We start from the raw sequence: 12328 nt of genomic DNA, 5'->3' as shown, positions 1-12328 counted from the left end.
TGCGGCGCCGCGGTCGCGTTGGCGGGGTTGGTGAGAATTGCGGCTCTATTTGACACCGCGAAGTCATTTGTATTCCTCGCAGACAGACAGTGGTGCAGTGGCCGAATCCACCCCTCTCTGCTCGGCTCTCTCCACAGAGGTGCAAAGGTCCGAGGAGTCACCAGCGGGCTGCCGTCACTGAGGTGGCGGAAACATATGCGCCCTGGTTGAAGGTGGAGGTGGTCGTATTTGTGGCTTCTTATGCTTCTTTTTTTTTGTCACTTTTCAAGACAGACTAATGGTGCAGGTTCTTGGCTGCCAGGAACGATCGAAGTGATTTGTGTGGCTCGCTGCCTTTTCAGCCACAACATTGCACGCTTGTCGTTTTGGCTTCGCTCTGCCGAATACAATTTGGATTTGTTTACCTGAGCTGTTATTTTTCTCCTTTTTTCATCTGATATCTGTTTTTTTGTTTAGCACATAGACGAATTAAACGTGACTTAAATGCGGCCAATACTAGAATTTGAGTGATAAACGTCTTATGCAGTTTGGCGCACAGCTGTGGATGAGGATTAGTCAGGGTTGTTTTGTTTTTTTACCCAAGATTTCTGAGGTTTTAAGTCAAAGCTGCCCCCTCATGCATCCTACAGATTTTTGTCCTTTCCTTCCTTCTTCCTGTCTTGTTTCCTGCTCTTTTTCGACCATTGACCACCACATCCCTGTCAACTGTCGACAGGGGTTCTAATTCTAAAGTTGCCCTCAGATACTTGCGCAAACCCCATTAGAACTGCCACTTACTGAAGGTGTTTTGCTTGTACATACACAATAAAGCTTGGTGAAAATCAACGTGTACTTTGGTATCTCAACCAAAATAGGATTACATTAACTGTCACCATGGTGAAAAGTGTGTTAAAGTGTTCTTCTGGTAGGATTTATCCGTTCAATTGAACGCCCTGAAGTAAAGGCACTATTAAAGTTCAATGTATCATAAAAAAAATATATATATAATTTATCATTGCTGGAATATAATTTTGTAATTTAATTATGTCACTTCTCACCTAATTAGTAAAGGGAAACAAAACGTTTACGGTGTAGCTGTTAGACGTCTCGCTAATGTTTACAAGACTGTATATCCCTAGGCATCATTAACAACTTTGATTGGGAAGCCTGCAGTGAGATATAGAAAAGACTTTGTTTACGTTAATATCTCTTGATATGTAAGAAATGTCGCAACAATGCTGTTTCTTGTCTGTCTGTCCATTCTTCTTTTGATAATAGGAAGAAAAATGGAAGGAAATGGGGGGAAAAAACGCTGTTAGGACGATCAATTCTGTATGTTTTGTGGTTAAAGAAAATGTAAAGCTGCTTTAGAGATGACATGAAGATGACATGAAGCAAAGTAAGACCCCCGAAGTAAACCCTTTAAAAAAAAAAAAAAAAGAAATACCAGGAGGCGTTAGCTGCATATCAATGAAACCCAGCCCCCAGGTGTGTCAGGTGAAAACAATCAGTGGGCGGAGTTTCCTCTTCCCTCGACAGTGACAGAATACTGTACAACGAGGAAGTGGGGAGACAGAACAGGGACGAACGCACGCGTCTGTAATGAGCGCAGGCACGGTGGCCTGCCTGCCGACTACCAGGATGCAGTTCTTTGATTTGCTGGGCTGCGCCAACGGAGGTATGAACGCGTTCAGTCGGGATCGGGCTGCTTGTACGGTCGCTCAGCGCGAGGCAGGTAGAGAGGGTCTGGCAGGCCGAAGGCTGGAAAGGAATTTGGGCTGTTCACCGCCGTGCAAGCAGTTGCATGTGGAAACCTCACGCACAGGTCGATGGTGGAGCACTATCAAAGAGGCTGGAGCACTGTCAGCTGTCTCTTGTTTGCCTCTGATGAAAGCTGCCCGCTTCATCCCCCCCATCAGATTTGAAAAAAATCAATAAGTGAGGCTTTTTCGAAATATGTCACTGTGTGTTTGGATTCTGCTGGGTGGATTTAACAAGGCGCTGACAGGTCCTTCTGTTCTCTACCTATGAAGTTTAGCATGGGTTCCTGTTTACCTGCCATTTTATCTTTCCATTAGTTGTGGAGCTGGTTTACTTTATGGCATAAGGATGACTATTATTTCCTTGACAATTTTAGCTTTGCTGCAGCTGTCCCTGTAATTGCTTCTTTTACTGTGACGATAAAAAAAATCCACTGCAGTAAACACAGAGTGATGCCTCGCCTAAAGACTAAGGATTGGCAGGTTAATGGCAGATTTTGTATTTCATATCACTTAAAAATGATGTCAGACACACTATTTCTAATGTATTTTAGCTTGTCTAGTTAGTGCACTGTGTAGTTATTCAGCTTGATCATCATATTTCGGTCAGACAAAGCAATGTTGTGCCCATTTTTTTAACGTTTTATCTCAAGACTTCAGAGAGGAGCCTTGCTTGATGTTTACCAAAGCTGCTGTAGATTAGTCAATTAGCATATTTAGCTCTCTGTTTACAACCTCCAACTAAAAAAAAAAGCATTGCTAAAGCTTAAGTATAGTGCACAAACATCATGCAACACATTAAAAAAAAAACTCTGGCAAACCTCCAAATTTAAATTGGCAGCAAATCTGTCAAACTAAATGCAAGTGTTGAAGTTCATTTTACAATAGCACACACACGCGTACGTATGCACACACACACACACACACACACACACGCATACGCACACTCATCCTCCTGCTCTTAAACAGATGTATAATAGCGCCTCAGGATCTCAGGTCTTGTTGCTCCTCTGTTCTTGTATCAGCTGCGGTTACTTCATTGTGCAGTATTGAATTCCAAGACAGATCCGCCTCCGACACCCATCCTGTGCCCCAGGCCATGTTTTCCACTGTTGCACCAATAGTCATCGATGCAGCCGCGATGCCTGACGAGTTGTGTCATATGTAGAAAAACATTCAAAACATGTGAACAGAACCGGGTTATACCGGACAAGGTCGGATCTGCTCGGCCAGTGCCGTAACTTTATTAATCACCTACTTGATAGTGGATAGTGGACCTCTTCATCCTGGGACGGAAAATATGCAGTGTAGAATTTGGGAGGATGTGGAAAGTTTGTTTGGAAATGTTGTTTAAGTTATGCGGGCACATTTTTACAAATCAGTGTCGGAGAAATATTAAGTTTGGACACTCAAATCTCATCTGCATGCCTGTGATGCCATGATGTAATTGCCGGCTGTGATTGCGCAAACCAAATATAACAGACCTCACCTGTCCAAATCCTCAAACCGCAGTATTCAGTCAGTAGTCAGAACGCTTTGCTGTCGGTGAGCCAGAGCACCAAGTTCATCACGACACCCACCTAAAAAGTGGTTACACAGCCGATTGACTTTTGTGTGTGTGTGTGTTTTTTTTAAGAGGAAACGCACCACCCTCCAGCTTTTTTAGTTTGAGTGATATCTCCCTTCCTCGGGTTTGTTTTAGGAGCAGCTGCATCTTTAGAGGAACAGATATGACTCTAAAATTATATTTCCTTTTCTAAACCTTGACCTGAAAACCCAGCTACTGTCGAGAAAGTTTCCACTTCATAAGAAAACGCATGGTTGTGGTTCTGTTTGCATCATGCATATCAAAGAAACATAAAGTCAAACGATTAACCTGGAAAACATTTAACCATGAAAAGTCCCTCTGCCCTTGTGGAAAATATTCTTCTCCTAGCATTATATATTCTTCTTGTATTTATTTTTGATATGATTTCTTTGTGTCCAATCTGGCGACTTGCCAAGGGTGTAGCCCCGCCCTCAACCCAAGACAGCTGGAGACACCCAGGGCTGAATAAGCAGCAGTGACAGAAAAGATGCGTTAGATTGTTAATAATTGGTCGTCCAGGTTAAACTTCCTAACATTTCTTTAACACTAAAGAAAAAAGCAGAGTTTTTACTTGTTCCTTTTATATTTATATATATATACATATATATATATATATATATATATACATTTCCAAAGCTCGTAACAACATTAAATAGCCACAACACACTGCACACCGTTATTGGCTGAATGTCCAGCAGCAAACCCCAGCGACCCTGAGTGAGAGCAGGAGTCGGCCGACTCGTACAGAAGATGAATAAGTGAACGTGCAGCAGGTGCGGCCGCCGAGTGTGCGGCAGCGCGCGGCCTCCTCATTCAATGTGCAAACAAGCAAATGAGTGGTTTTGCTATTCAGGTTGGAAGAGCAGGTGTGCCCTGTGGAAACTGTGGCAGCGACACCATTCAACCTTCTTCTGAGCTTCTCGAAGCTTTCGACTCACTCACAGGCTCACACCGTGTACCAGCTGAAACACAAAGCCAAAAGCCTTCCTGCTACGACAATCCTTTATTTATTTTGGGATGCTTCTCGTGTTTTTGTGGGTTCAGAAAAAAAAAAAACAATCCAGCTGACCTTGGAGATGGATCAGTGAGGTATCACAGCCCTTTGTGATGTCACAAAATTTCAACAAAATCCAAATGAAACCAAAAAAGAGAGGTTAAGGGTTCACTTGTCTCTTTTTTTTTTTTAGATAAACATGTGTTTTTGTTTTACAGAAATCATGAAAGCCACCCTATTCATAAAAACCGCTGTCGTCTTAAGTTTGTCTCTCTCGGTGGCGCCCCCTCCTCTTAAAGGCGCCTCGGTGCAGAGCAGCTCCAGGAAGGCTGCTGCTGTCTCCTTGATGAGACCAGAGTTGTGCAGTAGCAGCAGCAGCAGCGGTGTCAACTGCAACGGAGCCTCGCTGGGTTGCAGCCAGAGCCAGCAGTTTTGTACTGCGAGTGGGAGGGAGAGAAAGATAAAGGCTGAGTAGCGTGAAGGTGGGGGTGGGGGTGGGGGAGGGTTATTGAGTAGGAGTCAGAAGCTGTGGAAAAGGCTCCGGCTTGCCGGCAGACGTTTCAGCACGACAGGTTGTCCTTCTCTCGTCTTCATTCGTCAACTTCGCCGCCGCCGCTTTGTGTCTGCAAGGCTTTCATTAAACGGTTCATGCAAAAATCTTTCCAAGGCGGTGGGGCGGAGCCCACGTGTCGCGTCAGTCATTGTGATCGATTCCAGCAGATTTTTTTTTTTTTGTGTTATCGTGGGACCCAAGACGTCTCAACGCTGAAGCCTCTGTTTCTGAATTCACTGCTCGCCGCCTCAGTTCCCTGGATGTTACATTGATCACTTGTGAATTCATGCCAACGGATTGGCTGAGAGAGAGTGCGAGCAAGCGCATGCGTACGTCCATGTGTGCGTGCGCCCATGTAAGCAGGGTCCCACTTGTAGCCAACATTTTGGACACGGCGCTGCCAGCGGTAAATTGGCTTACGCATATCAGAGCGAATGGCAGAAGAACTGCAGAACCCAGCAGCTGCGAGGAAAATACATTGTTGAACATGTCAGGAGCCGATATTGCATGAGAACCGTTGACTGGATCCTTGTGTTGCTGTGAAAGTGTGTCCTAGAACAGCGGCGAGGCAAAAACACAGCAACGCCGGGCTGAATGTAAAAAAAACAAAACAAAAAACATAGACTTTGGTCATTTCATTCTCCCAATCTGGACCTTCAGTTCATGTCTGGTCCTGATTCATCAGAGCTGCAGCACCGTTGGCAGCAGTGACGTATGAAGCTGCAGGCTCCTTGGCTGCTTGGATGCCCAGAATGACGGAACAGAGAGAAGAAGCTATTTTGTTTGTTAGTCAGCGGTGGAACACTTCGTCCTCCAGCAGCAGGGGCCCAGTTTGAGACCCATACTGAAGTAGAAATAATGGAATAGAGCCCAGCTGAAAGGCAATCAGCTCATAGCTGTACGTACAGCTGATAGCGATTTTGGCTCTATGGAGAACTGTGTGAATAATTTATTGCGCTGCTGCGTTATATACACTATGGTCACATGATTAAAGTAACCTCGTTTTCTGTCTCTCTCTCTCTCTCTCTCTCTCTCTCTCTCTCACATCCTTTTCTGTTGCAGATATTTCCAGGATCTCCTACTATGCTGGTGAGTACATGCATGTTTGTCGCAAGTGCCCAGAAAACTGCTGGCAGAAATATTTCACGTTGGATGAATTTGAAATGTCTGTCGTTTTTTAAAGGAGGTACGGACAGAATCCCTCCTATATTGGCATTCAGGGAGAACGGATTTGCTATGGCAAGAAGTAGCAGCACTATGACTTTTACTGTCATATTAGATTGAATTTTAATCGAAGGTTTTAAAGTGATATGCATTCTGGCAGCAGACAGTGGCAGGTGGACCCTCCTGGATGCTAACAGCAGCCTGCTAAAGTGCTAGCATGAATTGTGGTTTTCTGGAAAACTTACTCGTGGTTTGTCTTTGTTTTCTGCCCACAACTGTCCATTTTGTCCAAGCAATGCAGTCTGCATCTCCACCACAAGGGGGGGGGGGGATTGACATTTTTAACTTCACGTTTGCATAGTTTTCACAACTCCGTCCAGTCAGTGCGCTGTACCAGTTGGATACGAGAGATTCAGCCTGTGTGTGTGTTTACCTCAAGCTGTCGTCATGATTTCATTGACCTCTGGTTGCCGGTAAATCGGGACCCACGTCAGGTTCTCGGTGGAACGTGGTCAAGTTCACTGAACTTAAAAGTCCTGCAGTCAATCTCGTCCTCTGGCCGCTCGCTGCCGCTGCAGAGGCGTCGTGCTGCGCTGGCAGGTGAACTATGTCTGTGGAGGCCGAGGGAGGACAGAGGGGGCAGCAGAGACCTGCTGAGGGAGGGAGCCACAGACAGACCGACGTGCGGACGGACTGACGGACGGGGTCAGCGCGAAAGGAAACAGGTCGTGGTGTGTTTGCAGAAGTGGAATGCATGTTTTTAGCGGCTAAGCTCTAATCCTGGTCAAACATGTGTGTGTGTGTGTGTGTGTGTGTGTGTGTGTGTGTGTGTGCGTGTGTGTTCGCGTGCCATGCTTGTCGTTGATTCCGGGTTTGTGTTCTTTACAAAGGTCTCATTTTGCAAGCATGTCGCTGTGCCCTTGTTCCTCCAGCCTCTCTGCTAAGACTGGAGCACTGGCTCGTCATTTTTTAAAGTGTTTAATTATTTAATATCCAGACAGGCACGCAAGCACGCACACACACACACACACACACACACACACACACACACCTCTTTCCTATCGTGCATCTGCTTGTTACTGAGTTGCTGTTTTTTTGCAGCCTGGCGACGGCAGCTGACGCTGAGAAGCCTCAGCTCAGACACACACTTCCACTGTGCTGCTGACATGCACACACAATCACACACACATAATGCACAGGGCCCCCAACCTGCTTTGCAACGCGCATAGACACACATACTCGTATATATATGCCCTCCCTCTGCCTCTCTCACGTTGCCGCACACTCAACCCTCTCGCTTCCAGCCTCATTTCAGCAGCTCAAGGATGGAGCTGAATAATGTGTGTGTGTGTGTGTGTGTGTGTGTGTGTGTGTGTGTGTGTGTGTGTGTGTGTGTGTGTGTGTGTGTGTGTGTGTGTGTGTGTGTGATCTAGTTGCTCCGCCGAAGCCTTCACAAGTCCAGACCTAACGACCGGGCGGCTCAACGCCCCGGGATCTCAGATTTACACCCCCTCCTGGTTTCGCCCCTGAACTGCACCTGCAGCATCGTTTCATCACCTGTTTCTCACCTCGCTGCCCTGTCTCGCCCGCCTTCGGATCGCTGCTCTTTTTTTTTCTTCTTTTTTTCCCACCGACTTTTCTCGTCTTTGTGGTGCCGCTGTCACTTTATGTCTCTGCGTGACATCAGACACCTGCTCTGACCTGAATAACTCCTCCAGGCTGCCTGCTCAGTCGGGAGGCTTCAGAGGTTTCGAGGCTCAGCTTCACGCCGGGAGGTTTTTCTCCTCTCTGTCGTCTGAGTGACGTTTTCTCCGCCGCTAATTCCGCTCCCATTACATCCTCCTTGCTCCGCCGTCCTGTCTTCCTTTTTTCTCCTTGCCTCGTTCCACTTTCTTCCTCTCCTGCGTCGGTCACTCGTTTGCGGTGCTCCATTTCTCCACATCCCGCTTTGCCCTACATTTTTTTTGCTGTGGGCAGTGTTTTTATTTTTTGAATTTCTTCTGCACTTTCAACGTTGTTGGATTTTAAATATTTTTCCATCTCTGTTTGGATCCTGTCCTGCTTTCCCCAGCTGGGCATCTTATTTTTGGACCCCTGGATGCGGTGATTTATAACCGCGCCGCTCACCTTAAAATTCAATGAAGCGGACAAGCAATCGTGCACCGAGGACGTGCATTTGATATTTTGTAGTATCTACCGGACGAGAGAGGACGGCCGACTGGATAGTGATCCATCCCTCAAGCCCTAAAGCCATGTTTGAAAGTGACGAGTTAGCACCCTGCTGAAGCCTCCCGCAGCTGCTTATCACTCCCGACAAGTCGAGGACGAGCAAGAAGTCTCCCCCTATCTCTCTCTCTCTCTTTCTCTCTCTCTCTCGCAGGGATCATTACATATCACATTACACAATGGTGAACATATTTTACTGGTTTTAAGGTCACCACTTGCGTTCAGCGGATTGATTTCTTAGAGCTGGACTCTGGGCTGCTGCCTCCTGCCTCTAAGCAGTCTGATGTTTCAGCTTTAGACGAAGTGACTTGCAGTCTTGTGATTGCTCGCTCGCTAGTTTTCTTTTCTTTCCCATGCCATAACTCAAGCCTAGTTTTTTGGTTTTCTGCATCAGAAGAAGGTAGGATCAGTGTTGCCTGGTCTTGTCAAACTTTGGGGGGAAAAAAGTCTCGGAGGATGCGTCTTGGATCTCGTCTGTCTGGACACTCACCAACTGGTGCGACTCCGACTCCCCTTGGAATACTTATTAACCATCTGCACGCCCTTCTTCCACCTCCTGCTTCCTCCTGCGAGTGTTTGTCCGACCGTCTTCACTTCCTCCACCGTGACAGATGATCATTCTTTTGACGGCATTTCCTTGGTGTCAACCTGCTGGACATTAGAACCCCTCGAAAATCAATGACGCACCCCTTCAGGGACGCTTGTTTTTCTTTTTTGGACCCCCTGCCTGGTTCTTTCGCCCCGTCTCTGCAAATTGACACAGCGGCAGTTTTCCTTCCCTCGTTCGGAGCCGGGTCAGGAGTCAGTCCTGGTCCTGGGCTTGGGCTCTCTGCTGGCCCTGCGACCAACCCCCCGGCAGCGTCTCCCACTTAGTGGTACCTCCAATGGAGAGCAGCGGCTGCATCCCTCTCTGCTGGAGCAGAGGGGCCTGCATCTATGGACAGCACCCTCTGCCAAGTAGGTACCGACCAGGCTGTCAACAGGGGGCGAACGCACCATCTCGGTTTGTGAACAGGCTTTTCTTTGTGGTTTATCAAACTAAATCCCTGAGATTCCAACGATACGAATCCCAAGCCGTGTCTCATTCCGAGTATAAACAGCAATGATGCAACGTTGTTGAAAGTGGAGAGAAGTTCCCGTGCTTGTTTCACTCACTCTGAACGACCCTTTAGTCTTACCTCTCACCCTGATAAACATCCAGACAGCGCCTCCTGCTGTTTTTCTGTAGAGCTCTGGGCAAATTTGATACAAAACCTAAAACTGAGCCGTAGTGTTAAACTGCGAAAGTTGTTGAATGAAAGCGTGTGGGTAGATGGTGACTGTCGGTCAATCTTTCTCCACTGAAGTCTCAGGAACACACACACACACACACACACACACACACACACACACACACACGTGGCAAAAGTACATGTACCAAAATACATTTTGCTTCAGTGGAAGCTGCTGCGTTTTTCAACCAGCACTTAAAACTGCATTTATATTTTCGTGGCAGTTTTTGTCACCTTGTTTTGCTTGACCTGCATCCTTGGCAAAAGATGCGCGGCAGAGCGTCAGCCTTGTGCTCAAGAGAGAGAAAGAGAGAGAGAGAATTGCTCGCGGATGAGAGGAAGATGAGAGAGAGGACAGGAAGAGAGGCGGTTCAATAGGACGGCGGATCAAATGGAGACGTGAATGCAGGGACTAAAAGGCTTGCGAGCGTGCAAGACGAGCGGCGGGGGTGAGATTAGGAGATGAGGAGGAGGAGGAGGAGGAGGAGGAGGAGGAGGAGAAGAGGAAGAAAAGCGTTTGCCGATGAAGGGCTGAGGGGGAGAGACAGGAGGATTGTAGGAGGTTTGGCTGGGCGGCAACAAAGGGACAACAGATAAGACGGGACGGGGGATGAAAGTGGTGAAGAAACAAACAAAGAGAGGAGGACGAGGACGAGAGGAGGAAGAGTAAGAGAGGAGGGTGGGATGAAGGCTTTGGAAAGGCCCGGCTCTCCCCCTGGATGGTCGCTAACCCCACTAACCCAGATACCAGTTAGACCAGCAGATTAAGGCGTCCTGGGACAGAGCTCAACTCCAGCCTGCTGCGACTGAACAGGCCGAGCGTCCGTGACTGAGGGTCCCCACTGGAGAGGAGGGGGGGGTGTGTTAGCGGGCCTGGCAGCTGCCTGGTCCCCTTCTGGCTGGCTGCATGGCCTAGTGTGTGTGTGTGTGTGTGTGTGTGTGTGTGTGTGTGTGTGTGTGTGTGTGTGTGTGTGTGTGTGTGTGTGTGTGTGTGTGTGTGTGTGTGTGTGTGTGTGTGTGTGTGTGTGTGTGTGTGTGTTCATTCGTTCATGACGGCAGAGTGAGAAACACGTTCAGTTTCTCCGCGTCTTTCATTTGCGTGATTTGTGCGATTTGCCCCGACGCGTCGCGACCTTTGTCGCGTTGTAAGGCCGATGCTTCGTGAGAAGCTGCATAAATTGTTTTGCTGCACGATGCACGGAAGGCTATTTTGTTCACCCTCGAAAAAGAGAATTCAGAACAAGAACACAGTTTTCGCTTTTCAGCTCTTGTCGAGCAAAACTGTTGACTTTGGCATCTAATATCAGGAGTATGACATCACAAGGTGGGGGTGGCTTTGAGAACTGTTGCCAGGAAATGACCACTAAATTTAGGGTTAGATTAAATTAAGCAACACGACTACTGCTGTCATACTGAACTCAGCAGATGAATACATACTGTATATATGTGTGTGTATGTGTATGTATGGTGCCACGCTTGTAAGGGAACAGGCATTTGTGGGGTGAGCAGCAGATGAAATTGAAAAATGGGACCAATCTTCTCTGCCGCGTCAAACAGCTGATTCTGCTGTTCCTACTGACTCTTTTTGGAGCTTCTGGTAACCCCCAAGTGCTGCCAATCAGGTGCCTGAACATGTGGAGGACCGTTGCGTTCGGTGATGCGTCCAGATTCTGCCTCTGGTAGTTGGATCGTAGGGTTAAAGTGTGGAGGAGACGTTGAGATCGCTCTGCTGATTGCTGCACCGACAGAGTAACATTTTTTTGGTGGAGGCAGTGTGATGGTGTGGGTTTGGCATCTCCCTTACTGGAAAAACATGGCTTATCATCATTGGAGGTAATCTCAATGCAAAGCGATACCGGGATGAAATTCTGCAACGAGTGGCAATCCCATATCTCCACAGTCTGGGACCAAACTCCATCCTCCGAGATGACAACGCTCGCCCCCACAGTCAGAGCGAGATTTCATCAGTGACTACCTCCAAAATTTTGGAGTGGAGAGGATGGAATTCCCTGCCAGCAGTCCTGACCTCGACCCCATCGGACACTTGTGGGATCAGAATGGGCGTGCTGTTCGCACCACAGTGACCGACACAACCATGTTGGCTGACTTGTGATAAATGCTGGTTGAAGAATGGGATGCCGTCCCACAGCAGTGTGTGACCAGGCTGGTGACCAGCATGAGGAGGAGATGCCAGGCTGTTGTGGCCGTGTGTGGTTCTTCCACACGCTGCTAAGGCTCCTGTTTGTCAAATGAATAAATTGTTAAATTAACAATATGTTTTGTTTCTTCAAATTTCAATCATCCAATCCACCAAACAAGAGGCAATGGCAGAATCAGCTGTTTGACTCGGCAGAGAGGATTTGTCACATTTTTCACAGGCGCAACCCAGATACTTGGCTCTGCTGCTCACCCCACAAATGCCTGTTCCTTCCAAGCATGGCACAATTTAAAAGGGGAATGAACAGGGCTTTCCAACAATACAAGATTTATTTCCAAGAAGCATTGCTGCAACAAAGAAATAATGTAGCAAACACAAACATCCTTGCTTTTTGTGCTATGTTTACATATTTATATATATATATATGTATATATATATATATATATATATATATATATATATATATATATATATACATATATATATATATACATATATATATATACATATATATATATATACATATATATATATATACACATACACACACATATATACAGTATGTATTCATCTGCTGAGTTGAGTATGACTTTGTATGACTGGCAACAGTTCTCAAAGCCACCCCCACCTTGTGA

The 12328-nt window shown here is 46.8% G+C and overlaps 1 protein-coding gene across 12 annotated transcripts in view; it reads left to right on the top strand.

Moving 5' to 3' along the window:
- LOC142898329 (focal adhesion kinase 1-like) overlaps positions 1-12328 on the top strand; it is a 50036-nt gene that overhangs the window by 460 nt on the left and 37248 nt on the right. For 5 of the 12 annotated variants that reach the window (XM_076041236.1, XM_076041228.1, XM_076041225.1 and 2 more), the window contains exons 1-2: positions 1539-1657; positions 5937-5963. In XM_076041236.1, coding sequence (XP_075897351.1) covers positions 1582-1657; positions 5937-5963 — 103 coding nt within the window. In that variant the 5' untranslated portion in view covers positions 1539-1581. Of the gene's footprint in view, positions 1-1537; positions 1658-4870; positions 4894-5648; positions 5773-5936; positions 5964-8773; positions 9222-12328 lie in introns of those variants that run through there. The other 7 variants (XM_076041235.1, XM_076041230.1, XM_076041229.1 and 4 more) reach the window with 5 other exon arrangements.

The sequence above is a fragment of the Nelusetta ayraudi genome, unplaced genomic scaffold (genome assembly GCF_046127955.1).
Source record: "Nelusetta ayraudi isolate G7.1 ecotype Tasmania unplaced genomic scaffold, CSIRO-AGI_Nayr_v1 ptg000063l, whole genome shotgun sequence".
Lineage (NCBI taxonomy): Eukaryota > Metazoa > Chordata > Actinopteri > Tetraodontiformes > Monacanthidae > Nelusetta > Nelusetta ayraudi.
This window is presented reverse-complemented; position numbering and strand designations above follow the sequence as displayed.